Source organism: Fistularia commersonii, chromosome 29 (genome assembly GCF_037954325.1).
Source record: "Fistularia commersonii isolate RoL2024-O1a breed Wild chromosome 29, RoL_Fcom_v1.0, whole genome shotgun sequence".
NCBI lineage: Eukaryota > Metazoa > Chordata > Actinopteri > Syngnathiformes > Fistulariidae > Fistularia > Fistularia commersonii.
Genome location: NC_141312.1, coordinates 1,340,191 through 1,352,544, shown reverse-complemented (window position 1 = coordinate 1,352,544; position 12,354 = coordinate 1,340,191). Strand labels below are relative to the sequence as shown.

Below are 12,354 nucleotides of genomic sequence, written 5' to 3'. Positions count from 1 at the left end.
GAGAACTACAGCCTGCTGTATATTTATTTGTGGATGTCTTGCTGTTTTCTATTTTCTGCTTTTCTGCTTATATTTTATATTCATTTTCATAGTTATTAATATATGCATTTTAGTATATAGTCATTAATATAATAATCTTTATTTTATTTTTTGTTTATATATTCTAACTATTATAACGATGGTACAACAAAGGATTTTCTGCTATGGGGATCAATAAAGTTTATCTTATTAACCCTGTCATTCACATCATATAGAGACATACAACTATAAACCCTCTTATTAAGATATTATGGAGAGAAATACGGCCTGCTGTCTATTTATTTGTAGATGTCTTACTATTTTCTATCTTCTGCCTTTCTATTTATATTCTATATTTATTTCCACAGTTATTAATTATATAAATGATAATATTTTACATTTTTTTCACCTGAGGGGATCAATAATGTTTATGTTAATAGATAGTTCATCAAATAGAGACACAACCATCCACCCTGTCATTCACAGGTCATAAAGAGACATTGACGGTTCAGCCCACTTCTCGTCCGTGCTTTTATTTTGAAAAACCACACCCTCACCGGAAGTTTCGTGCTAACTTCCGCCAGCTTGACGACGGCGTCGCCTCGCGCGCTGTAGTGGCTACGGGGCGGGCTCGCGCCACCCTCAGTCGGCGTTCGGCCTTCGAAGGAGACGGACCTACGGCGGAGCCTCCCCGGCGTCCCGTCCGGCCACCGGAGACCATGTCGGTGAACGAGGTGTACGTGTTCCGGCCCTTCAAGCTGATAGCGCTGCTTTGCGTCTTCCTGGCGCTGTGTCTGGACGTGGTGGCCCTGCTGAGCCCCGCCTGGGTCACCGCCGAGCACTTCTCCCTGTCCCTGTGGGAGTCCTGCTCCCAAGCCGAGGCGCGGCCGCCCGTCCGGGAGGCCGAGTGGAGCTGCTTCTCCACGCTAACGTCCGGTAGGAACACGCTTCCTTTTTTTTCTTTTTTCTTTGTTTGTTTGTTATTGTTGTTGGTTTCCAGATCGGAAAAAAGCGATTTAAAAACACAATGAAATTAAACAACAACAACAAAAAAAGTTGGAATGTGCTGGGAAAGTGTTCGAGCGCTGTTGTGGTATCTCGTTCCCACGCCGTAGGTGTTGCGTTCAAGGGCCCCCCGGCCGTTTGTTTTCGATGGTTCGGGGTGAGGCCGGGTCGCCATGGCGACAGTAGAGAATTGTACAAAATTACACCCAGTCTTTGTTAAATTCATTTTAATTCATCATAATTTAATGCTTGCCTTTGCAGCCTGTTGTCTATTTTTATCCATATTGTTGTCCTGCCGTGTATTGTGTGTGTGTGTGTGTGTGTGTGTGTGTGTACTCATATTTATTGTTATTGTTGCGCTGCTATGACAAAAAAATTCACCCAAGGCGATCAATAGAGTATTTTCTTAGTATAATTTAATCAAATCCCCATCCCATGTGATGATGCTTCATTTCTGTAATCTCCTTCAGCATTAATGAACTTTTCTCTCATCTTATCTTTAAAACCCATTGTTTTTCTGGGTGTTTTGGGATGTTTTCCCACAATATATCACATTTATGCCCCTTTACAATCCACTCACCGGGGTCATTTCCCCACCGCAGAGCGTCGAACCTCGTGCAAAAGTGGCATTAACGCCATGAACGCCGGAGCTCGTTTCATTTACCGCCATGAGTTCATGTTCTTAACAGATAAAACAACAATAGATAAAATGAAAAGCAGTGCAGGGACTAAATAAATATCTTGCAAAAACTTTGTAGAAACTGACATGACTTATCAAGTCAGCATCAAATATGGAAATCTAGCCTGCACTGCTACGACCGTGAGCCGTCACATTAAAATATATTCATTTATCTGATGTATTTTTACAGATGACTCACTGCTAGTTTGCTTTCTAAACTAGTGAGCGCCACCACAGACGGGAATACGGAGTTAAAATGTGAATCCAGGATGCGTTACGATGGTTTTCAATGTTTCCCGTGTTTGTTTTTTCCGGTTCCCGTCTGGAACGCCATCCCTTTTTTGGCGAGCGGGGCAGCGGAAAGCTCGCATTCGGGTTTGCAGAGATTCATTTGTGTCGTGGGACCCGACGGGACCGTCTCCGTCTGTAAAATGTTTCCTTCACGACCCACGACCTCCTCTCGGGGAAAAACGTCCCCGTCATTTGCACCAAAAAGGGGCCCCGACGGGCTCGTTGCTAAAATAGCGTCAAAACTAACATGGCCGCGAGTCAAAACATTCAAAATAGCTTCCCTTCTCTGGGCCGAGTGGAAGCTCTGGGGCAGGTGTGGCCAAGCGTGGACCGAAATGAGATCCCACCCCTCCCCCCGCTCGGCCGGTCCGGGCGCACGTGCGTGCGCACACACCGCCCTCGCCGCCGCAAAGAATGTAAAGGAAGTGGGGTTTCGGTGTGACCGACGGCTCTCTGCTGGGCTGGAATGCGTCGGGCTGAAAGGGAGGCGGCCCGGCGCTTTTTCAATCCCGCGGAGCTCATTAAAGTAGCGGCGGGGGGGGGGGGCGGCGGGGGGTCGCATCACGCCGTAACACATCCAGCTCCGCGCTAATGAGCGGCCGTTCACCTTCGGATAAATTCTCTTCAAGTCCGCCGGATTAAACGCACCTTTTCTCCCGACGCTCCTTTCCTTGACGTGCGAGTTGAATCGGTTCCCCGATGGAGGTCAATGTGAATAAATTTCTTTGTTAAAATGAATGGAAACGCTATGAATACGTTCCAGATTAAATGAGAAAAATGTATTTAAACTTTGAAATATCACAAGAATCACAGTACTTTATGGAAATTACATGTAGTAATTATGTGTATAATGGGGTTGTTGTACTGTAAAACATTTATTGCACGGAAGACGATGTAACTATTGCACAATTTTGTACAGTAATTTATTTATAGATATATTTATATTATCTATGTACTTTATATTATCTATTATTATTATTATATTTTGATGTTCACAATTTTGATGCTGCTTCCCTATGTGCCCCCCAATTGCCCCTTGGGGACAAATTAAGTTTTCCTGATTCTGATACGGGGAGTTGTTGCACAAAAATTCCTAGCGCTCTATCACTTAATGAACTGGCTCCACCCTTCATGCTACAATGCTATGCTAAATGTAACATGCACACTTTGCTACACTTTATGTCTAAACTCCATTTTGTGGACGGAGCGGCGCCGCTCCTCTTTTTGAAACCATCAAATTGTCCCAGACCAGCTTCAAACGGCTCTTTTGAACGACTCTTTCAAACGGCTCTTTTGAACGACTCTTCTGACACCTTAACCAAATTGCCGTAAATGTCCCCTGCCTTCTCACAGACGATACTCTCCATCACTGTATCTCACCATCTTTTCATGGACGAGTCCACGACCGGCACGGCTCGCTGGTGTTTTTCCATGATTCTCTCTGGGCTAGCTACCAGCTAGCGGCGCATCCCACTGTCTTTAAACATCACTTCACGGACAGCGGCGGCGACGTGGGTGTCTAAAGCTCGTGTCACTCGCTCCTAACTCACATCTGGACTCGGATCACACAAAGCTAAACATCCACCGAGCCACGGCTCCGAGCTCGGAAACCTCCTAAGTTGAGTCACTCGTACGACAAGGTTCCACTGCAGGTGGAATTTTAATAAACTCCAACCTCCAAAATGCTAGACAAACAAGAAAAAACCCTTCATTTTCGTTTTCCCCCTGTACAAGACGTAATTCACTGCTGCTTTAATTTTAAAGGACTGCTAATAAGGCATCGATGAAGAGCTTGCATAAAACTACAACCAGCATATTCTAAACCTCCTTATGTTGCCTTCTAAAATGAACCGTCCTCCAGGGCCGTCCTGATGTGGAATATGAATTCAATATGAAAGTGACCGAATGGGATCAGACCTGCATCGCCCATCACATTTATGACGAAGAGCATCATCTGTGAGAAGGCTGTAGACATCTATGGGAATATGGAGGAGGTGTCAGAAGAGTCGTTCGAAGAGTCGTTCGAAGAGTCGTTCGAAGGGTCGTTCGAAGGGTCGTTCGAAGAGTCGTTCGAAGCCGGTCGAGGAGGGACAGTTTGATGTTTTTTAAAAAGAGGAGTGGCTTTACTCCGTCCATAAATAGAGTTTAGAGATAAAGTGTAGCAAAGTGCACGTTACATTTAGCATAGCATTGTAGCATTACGAGTGCAATAAATAAATAATGATTTATAACAATTTATTTTAAATGAATGGATTTTATCTATTATTCTTTGTTCACAATTTGATGCTGCTACCCCATGTGGCCCCCAAATTACCCCTCAGGGACAAATAAAGTTTTTTCTGAATCTAAGGGGTGCAGGCGCAGCGATGCCGGGTCATGATTTACACCTGAAAACACACATTATACTCGCATAATTGACTAAATGATGGCAAACAAAGAAAAAGCTGTCCCGAAAAACATGCCGTGTTTTGGCTCAAGGCTTATTCAGATGTTATCCTGGCGCCGCCCCCCCTCCGGCCCTCCAGAAGACAAATGAGGCGAGGGCTCGGGGTACAGACGCCCCCATTGTTCTCCCCGAGACGCAAATTCTCCCGTCGGGTCTTTCTGGGTCGGGGTCGGCGTCCGTGTCCACAGGTGAGATTTCACAGGAACGGCGGTTGTATTTCTGCTGCCGACGTTTAAACCAGGTGGAAATTGGAGGGGTTGGACTTCCTGTTAGCGCCGGTCGTGAACCCGGAAGGTTCACGTGTTAGAATGAGAGAATTCAATTTTTTTTCTCTCTTTCAGGGATTGTAAAAGTAGCTTTTCTTTCTTTTTTTTTTACAGCAGAAATTTTCATAAATTTAGATTTTATTTTTTTGTGTTTTAAATCCAGTTTTTATTTTATTTTTCTCCTGTGTTTCATCACATGGGGGAGGGTTGGACTTCCTGTCAGTAGCAAAATAAATCATCTCAGGTCAAAATCAGAGAATTAAATTTTTTTTCCCTCTGAACAATGGTTATAAAACCGGTTTTGTTTTGTTTTTAACAGCAGAAATTTCTATAAATTTAGATTTTATTTTTCTGTGTTTTAAGTTTGATTTTTTTTTTTTCTTGCTGTATCATCACACGGGGTGTTGAACTTCCTGTTGCAGGTTAAAATAAGAGAATTTGTGGTCTGAAAAGTAGTTTGTTTTTTTTACAGTGGAAATTTCTAAAAATGTATTATTTTTTTCCGTGTATTAATTCCAATTATTTGGCAGAAATTTCTATAAATTTTAATTACAATTTTTTTTTTTTTTTAATTTTATTAATCCCTTGCTGGAAATTCCTCTCTGCATTTAACCCATCGCGGACGAACCATTAGCAGCAACAACACTTCAGTAGGTGAGGCATTTTACATATATATATATATATATATATATATACAGTGCTCAAAAAAATAAAGGGAACACTTAAAAAACACATCCTAGATCCAAATTAATGAAATATTCTTATGAAATACTTTGCTCTTTACACAGTTGAATGTGCTGACAACAAAATCACACAAAAATGATCAATGGAAATCAATCGTATCAACCCATGGAGGTCTGGATAAGAATCACACTCAAAATTAAAGTGTAAAAACAAACTCCAGGCTGATCCAACTTTGATGTAATGTCCTTAAAACAAGTCAAAATGAATCTGTGTTCCCTTTATTTTTTTGAGCTGTATATATATATATATATATATTGTTGTTTTTTTTTTAGATTTAATTTTTCTGCAATCTACATCCAATTCCTGTTTTTTTTTCTGTCCCATTTCACCACACAGTGAGTTAGATTTTAATTCCCCGACGTGCAAACGTCTATCATGGTCTCTGCAAAGCGTGAAGCGCTTTCGGTGTTTTACCCACAGAAAGCGCTGGGCTGCGAGCGTCCGGCGTGTGGAAATCTATAGATTTAACCTGGTGGGGCGGGAGGCCTGTTCCCCTCGCCCGGGGGATTAGCTCCTGTTTGTCAACACAGCGCTTCAATTCAGCCTCTTCTTTCTGTTTTTTTGTGGCTCCCCGTCCCACAGACTGGCAGATTGCCACCCTGGTTCTGCTGGTGGCCGGCGCCGTGGCAACGCTGGTGGCCTTTTTCGTGGCCCTGATCTCTCTGTGCCAGGGGACGCAGAGGCGCCATTACCGCACGGTGGCCATCTTCCTCTTCACCGCAGGTACGTCTCGCCGCGAACGCCTGTTTACGCGTCGACAAGAATTTCCATATAGACGGCGTTTTTCTGGATGTTTATTTTTTCTTTTTCGCTCCGCCGCTGAATTAAATAGAAGGGAGGCGGGTTTCAAGGGGGATGAACGTGCCTCAGAGACTGAGCTCACATTTTCTGCGGTGTGGCGTCCGGGGGCCCCGCCGGCTGGCCGGCTGGCCGGCCCAGAAAAAAAAAAAAAAAACAGCCACAGAAAAGTCACTGAGAGGAAGAAATAAATAAAAAAAAAAAAAAAGAAAAGCGATGTTCCCAGGGGAAGAGAGGGGGATTTTCAGGTTCAACGTAAAAGAAGTTTTCAGAACTTTTTCCTTTCCTTGTTTTCACTCTCAGCAGTTGAACGCCTGCCCGCTTTTTATTCCCTCCCCCCTCGCTTGCCACAATACTCTTATATAAGAAACATACGCCTCCCTGCTTCCCCTCTGCACCAGTTGAGTAAACCCACTTTGCCCCACGCCGCCCCGCCGCCGTTTGGGGAAACGCCGCGGTCGCCAGTCACAAAGGTACTTTTGTCGTCCCGCCGCCACCCCCGCTTTCCGCTGGAAAAGCTCGTCCCACCGAAGAGGCACGACCGTTCTGGCGTTCCTTGATTTAAAAGGGAAAAAACAGGAAGGTGTTGTTTTTGTTGTCAACACTCGCGACAGGAATGCAGTCAGATGTTTTCTGTTCTGGTATTCCTGTTTACTATTTAAGATGAAACGGGATTAGAAGTCCTTTTTATTTGTGGGAAATGGTCGCGTTACAGCACAAAATGCTACAAACGCTAACGAGAAGGAAAACAGTGCAGGGACGGCGCTGCCAAACAATTATTTCAAATGTTTGCTACATGCGGCGGTTAGCGCTCTCCTCGTGGCTGCGTGGGGTTCCTCAGGGTTCTCCGTGTTCCTCCAAACACATCCAGGAGCTTCACATGTTGGATGTCAGTGGATGAACGGAACGAGAGGGTGAATATTTCTGTCTATAAAACGTGCAAATGAGAGGGTGAATGTTGTGATTCTTAACCACAGGGCCGCGGCCCAACCTTGGGCCCCGAGCGCCACCTAGTGGGCCGCAAAAAAAAATCTGTTTTGTACGTGTCGCAATAACAACTCCTGACCATGTAGCGGCGCTAATGCATCAGTCAGTTGTTACTTTAACCAGCTCCATAAATAAGGAAAAGACGCTCGGCTAGCTGTAAACAAACAAGATGGAGAAATATTTAAAACGAAAAAATGAAGACGAAAGTAAATTTTTGCGCAAGTACAATCCCGACTTCATTAAGTACGGCTTGGTAAACGGAGGTAGCGCCCAGTGTGTGGAGTGTGTGTTAACGCTGGCTAACGAAGCACTTGAGCCGTCAAAACTACAGCGGCGCCTGGAGACCGAGCATCCGACGCTTGCGGGAAAGCCGGTGGAATTTTTCAAGAGAAAAGAAGACGGGCTGCAGATGCAGAAAAGATGGATGGTGTCACCGACTGGCAACTCATCGAATTGAATTGAATACAAATCAAACCAAAAGTGAGATAATTATAAACCTATACAGTGTATACATATTAAATAATATATAAGGCATATATAATATATATGGCACAAAGTAAAGTTTGATCGTGTAACGTCTCTATAAGACGCGAGTGAGTAGATGTATGAACGGTTGTATTACGTCTCTATAAGTTTCGCCGTTCTATTTCTTTTCTTCTCAAACTTCTTCCTCACAATCCGCCAAATCGAGCAGAATGTGGCAAAGGGTAATTGGGCGGAATCCAAAGGCGGGGTTGCAGGAGGTCCGGTGTGGACGCCGAGCCGGGACAGATGTTCTGGTCTCCGAGGTCTCTTCGCAGATGTCGAGAAACAAATCTCGATGTACGTTTGCAGGAAACGCACCCGGCGTGAGGAACGAGGTTTAATCCGGCATTTCGCGCGGCGTGGGAACGCCGTCTTATCCTTTCCTGTGTGTAATGGCGTGAAGAGCCCTGCCAGGATACGGGGTCCTCGCAGACCCGGGGCCGCGGAGAGGCTGTTAAATGCCTCTTGGCAGCGCCGCGTCCGCGGTATTCGTTTTCTGTCCAGAAATATGACCTCAGCCGGCCGGGCCCCAGAGACGCCGCGGAAAGGCGGAGGGGGAAGTCGCACCGAGACAAAGGGGGTGAAGTCAGTGTTGGAAAAAATGTCTTTGAACGCGCGCGGACGTCGTCGCCCGCGGGAGTCGAACCGCGCCGCGTGAAAATGATTCACGGTGATGTTAGCAGCGGTCGCTTTCCTTCCGCGCGGCAAGGTCGAGACGGCCGTCCGACAAAGACATTTTTCTTTGTGCGCGCACATTTCAACAACATTACACCCCCTTCTCTCAAAGCCAAGTGGGGAAAAAAAAAAAACAAAAATTGTTTTTCTTCGCGCCTCCTGCGGGACGTCTCATCACGCAAGCATGTGAATGACAATAAAATAGGATGAAGGTAACGCAAAGCTACATAGAAATGACCCGTTTAAAGCCGAAATCACGGAAAAAGGAGTTTTGACGTGGATTTTGGAAATAGAAAACTCCTGCCGTGTCTCCGAGGCCGCATTGTGTGTGTGTTTCAGTGTGTTTTGACCGTCAACACAATACAGATTTGACCCGGAAAGTCAGAAAAGCGCCTCTTTGAAGGGCGTCGCTCCGTCGTCGACGGCTCGCAGAATCACCGGGACTCTTTTTGCAGCACTAATTCCCAATCCGTCAAAGCTCCTCAGCCAATCTGGGCTTCCGCCTCTCCCGCTTCCGGCGTTTTCCAACCTCCAAAATCCGACATATCGCCGCGTGTTGCTTTTTGTCCCAACACTAATCCTTATTTGCATTCCTCATCCGTCGCCGTCGAACTGCCACCGTGCTCCCGACGCGTTTTAACACATTAATAATAAAAGAAAAGGAGACTTTTAGAAATGCAAAGACGGATGCGGCTCTGCTGCCGAGCGCCGGGCGGAGAGGAAGTCGCGAAACAGACAGGAAGGAGGATTCACGCTGCCTCGATCACGCCGCCGATGAATCATTATCTTTCTCGCTGCCGCTTTCATCAAACGGGAATTAAAGCTCCGCGGGCTCGTCTCACGTTTTCAAGTCGTGTTTTTTGTCGCGGCGCAGCGGGAAGCGAGAAGGTCCACGTTCTCCTCATGTCTGAGTGGGGTTCCTCAGGGTTCTTCGGGTTCCTCCCGCACGTCTAAACACAAACAGGAGCTTCACTGGAGACACTAAAGCGTCCAGATGTTTTAATGAGAGGGTGAATGTTGTCTCTACACGACACAAATGAATGGATGGATGAATGAGTTTTAATGAGGATGAACGGTTTTCCATGGCTGGGTGACGTCTGAAGGAGAAGATCCATTGGAGACCCGACGTCGTCCAGATGTTTGGATGAGAGGGTGAATGGTTGCACATCCACGACACAAAGGAGAGCTTCATCGTGTGACATCTCTACACAACATGAATGAGAGGATGAATTGGTGAATGTCTCTAGATGATGTTAGTAGGAGAGGCCGAGTAGTTGTATGCTTCTGTATGACAGGAATGAGAGGTTTGGGAGGGGTAGCACTTGTATGCTTTTGTGTGATGTGAACGAGAGAGTGAATTTTAGATGATGTTAGAAGGAGAGGGTGAGTAGTTGTATGCTTCTGTGTGACAGGAATGAGAGGGTGAATGTTTGCATCTCCATATGATGTGATTGTCTAGATGATGTGGGAGGGGTAGTACTTGTATGCTTTTGTGTGTCTGTATGATGTGAATGTCAAGATGATGTTTGGGGAGGGGTAGTACTTGTATGCTTCTGTCTTATGTGAATGAGAGGATGAATGTCTAGATGATGTTAGAAGGAGAGGGTGAGTAGTTGTATGCTTCTGTGTGACAGGAATGAGAGGGTGAATGTTTGCATCTCTATATGATGTGATTGTCTAGATGATGTTTGTGGAGGGGTAGTACTTGTATGCTTTTGTGTGATGTGAATGAGAGGGTGAATGTCTCTAGATGATGTCAGAAGGAGAGGGGTGGTACTTGTATGCTTCTGTATGACAGGAATGAGAGGGTGAATGTTTGCATGTCTATGTGATGTGAATGAGAGGGTTACTGTCCAGATGATGTTTGGGAGGGGGTAGAACTTGTATGCTTTTGTTTGATGTGAATGAGAGGATGAATGTCTAGATGTTAGAAGGAGAGGGTGAGTAGTTGTATGCCTCTGTATGACAGGAATGAGAGGGTGATGTTTGCATCTCTATATGATGTGATTGCCTAGATGATGTTTGGGGAGGGGTAGTACTTGTATGCTTTTGTGTGATGTGAATGAGAGGGTGAATGTCTAGATGATGTTAAAAGGAGAGGGTGAGTAGTTGTATGCTTCTGTGTGATGTGAATGAGAGGGTGAGCGGATCTCCACGGCTTTACGCTGTCTGAATGAGAGGGTGAACGGTCGTACATCTCCATACGTGGGCCTGCGATGGATCCAGGGTGAACGCCGCCTCTGGGCCGATCACCTCGGAGATAGACTCCAGCACCCCCGACTGCAGGATAAGCAATTTATAGCGATGGTTGCGAGCTGAATTTGGTGACAGCCAACCCTCCCAACTCCACATTTATCTCAGAAGGTTGATCTCCTTGACGGATGAGGCTTCATCAACTGACGCGCAAATATTAAAACCCTCTGTCTCTGCCTGTCTCGCAGTGGTCCTGCAGGCCTGCGCTCTGGTCCTCTACCCCATCAAGTTCATCGACAGAAACGTGCTGCAGACGTACCACGAGTTCAACTGGGGCTACGGGCTGGGCTGGGGGGCCACCATCTTCATGCTGGGCGGCGGCATCCTCTTCTGCCTGCGGACGGACATTTACGAGGATGCCATGTACTGAGTCGTCTCGCCGCCGGGCGCACACACACACACACACACTTAGAAAACGAGTGCTACATATCTTCACTGCACGGCCGATGTGTATGTTGTCACCCTCCCTTCTTGCCCCCTCACTTATTTTTAGACAGTTTTTAGGCCATGAATAGGACCCTGCCCCTCCCGCGGGTCCCTCAGCCCTGCCGGTATCAGGGCGAGGCGGCCAAAAAAGAAAAAAAAAAAAGCTGGCAGATCAGCTGGACGATGCTGGACGTTTCCACCGCGCGTGGACCCGGACCGCCATTGTTAGATTCCCCCCGGCTTGGACCCCAACGAGCAGCGGCTGAACCTTTTCCTTTTTAACTCTTTGTAGCGTCCGACGAGGACGAAGCCGTCGTCGAGCCGTCGTGTTCCGCGGCTGAAACTCCCATCTAGCGAGCCTTCCGATAGTAGAGGTGTAAAGTAGTCGGCTTCCGTAGCGCAGAGATAGTTTGTTTAGAGAAACCCTCGCCGGTTTGTCCCCCCCTCCGGACGGAAAATGTAAATGTGTACAAAGTGTTTCTACATGAGAAGAAGTCCTGAATAAAAGTGTAGTTTTGGGGAGTTTTACCGCAGGAGTGTGAATTATTTTCCAGCAGGTGGATCAGAAACCACGACCTTTGACCTGCGCTCAAAAGGGAGAAGCCGAGAGGAGGAGCGCCCCTTTTTTTTTGTTTTGGACGGCACAGCGGAATGCAAATCACGTTCATTATCCAGAGGACACATTCCCGGCAGGAGGCGGCGGACGTTTAAAGCCGTATCCTGCCGGGTTGCAGCCGCCGGCTGAAAAACACCTTATTTTCAAGCGGCTCTGGTTGTTTTGAAATATGATCTTAACATCTTAAGTCCAGAATCTCCGCTGGAAAGCGAGCGATCGGCGAACTTCGGAGGAGGAGGAGGAGCACCTGCGGGATTCCTCATTGACCAGGACGCGGTGAAACATCGATCGATCGGTAAACGGCAAACGGCATGGAGAACTCGCCGGATTTTACCGATTTTCTTTATTTAGCTACGGTTTTATTCAAAAGAATATTAGATTTGTTGTGATAATAAATTATGCAGCACAGACTAAAAAGTACTACATTTCTATCCACTTTTTAATTCAAGATTCAAAGTGTTTATTGTCATATGTACAGTTGTTTCCCCGTCCGATCGAATTCTTACTTTGCTGTCCGCAGTTCATTCATTGGTAAGAAATAATGATCCTGTAAACATTATTATAAAGATTCAAATTCAAAGCATTTTCATATGTACAGCGTGGAAATGTATTTCCTACTTTGCTT

The 12,354-nt window shown here is 46.0% G+C and overlaps 1 protein-coding gene across 1 annotated transcript; it reads left to right on the top strand.

The window, feature by feature from the left end:
- The first annotated feature begins 657 nt into the window (after nucleotides 1-657).
- LOC147216575 (transmembrane protein 47-like) lies at nucleotides 658-11,635 on the top strand. Its single transcript, XM_086176973.1, has 3 exons — nucleotides 658-954; nucleotides 6,032-6,172; nucleotides 10,876-11,635. Exons 1-3 carry the CDS (start codon nucleotides 738-740, stop codon nucleotides 11,055-11,057), a joined length of 540 nt encoding a protein of 179 aa, XP_086033099.1. The 5' UTR covers nucleotides 658-737; the 3' UTR covers nucleotides 11,058-11,635.
- The last annotated feature ends 719 nt before the right edge of the window (nucleotides 11,636-12,354 follow it).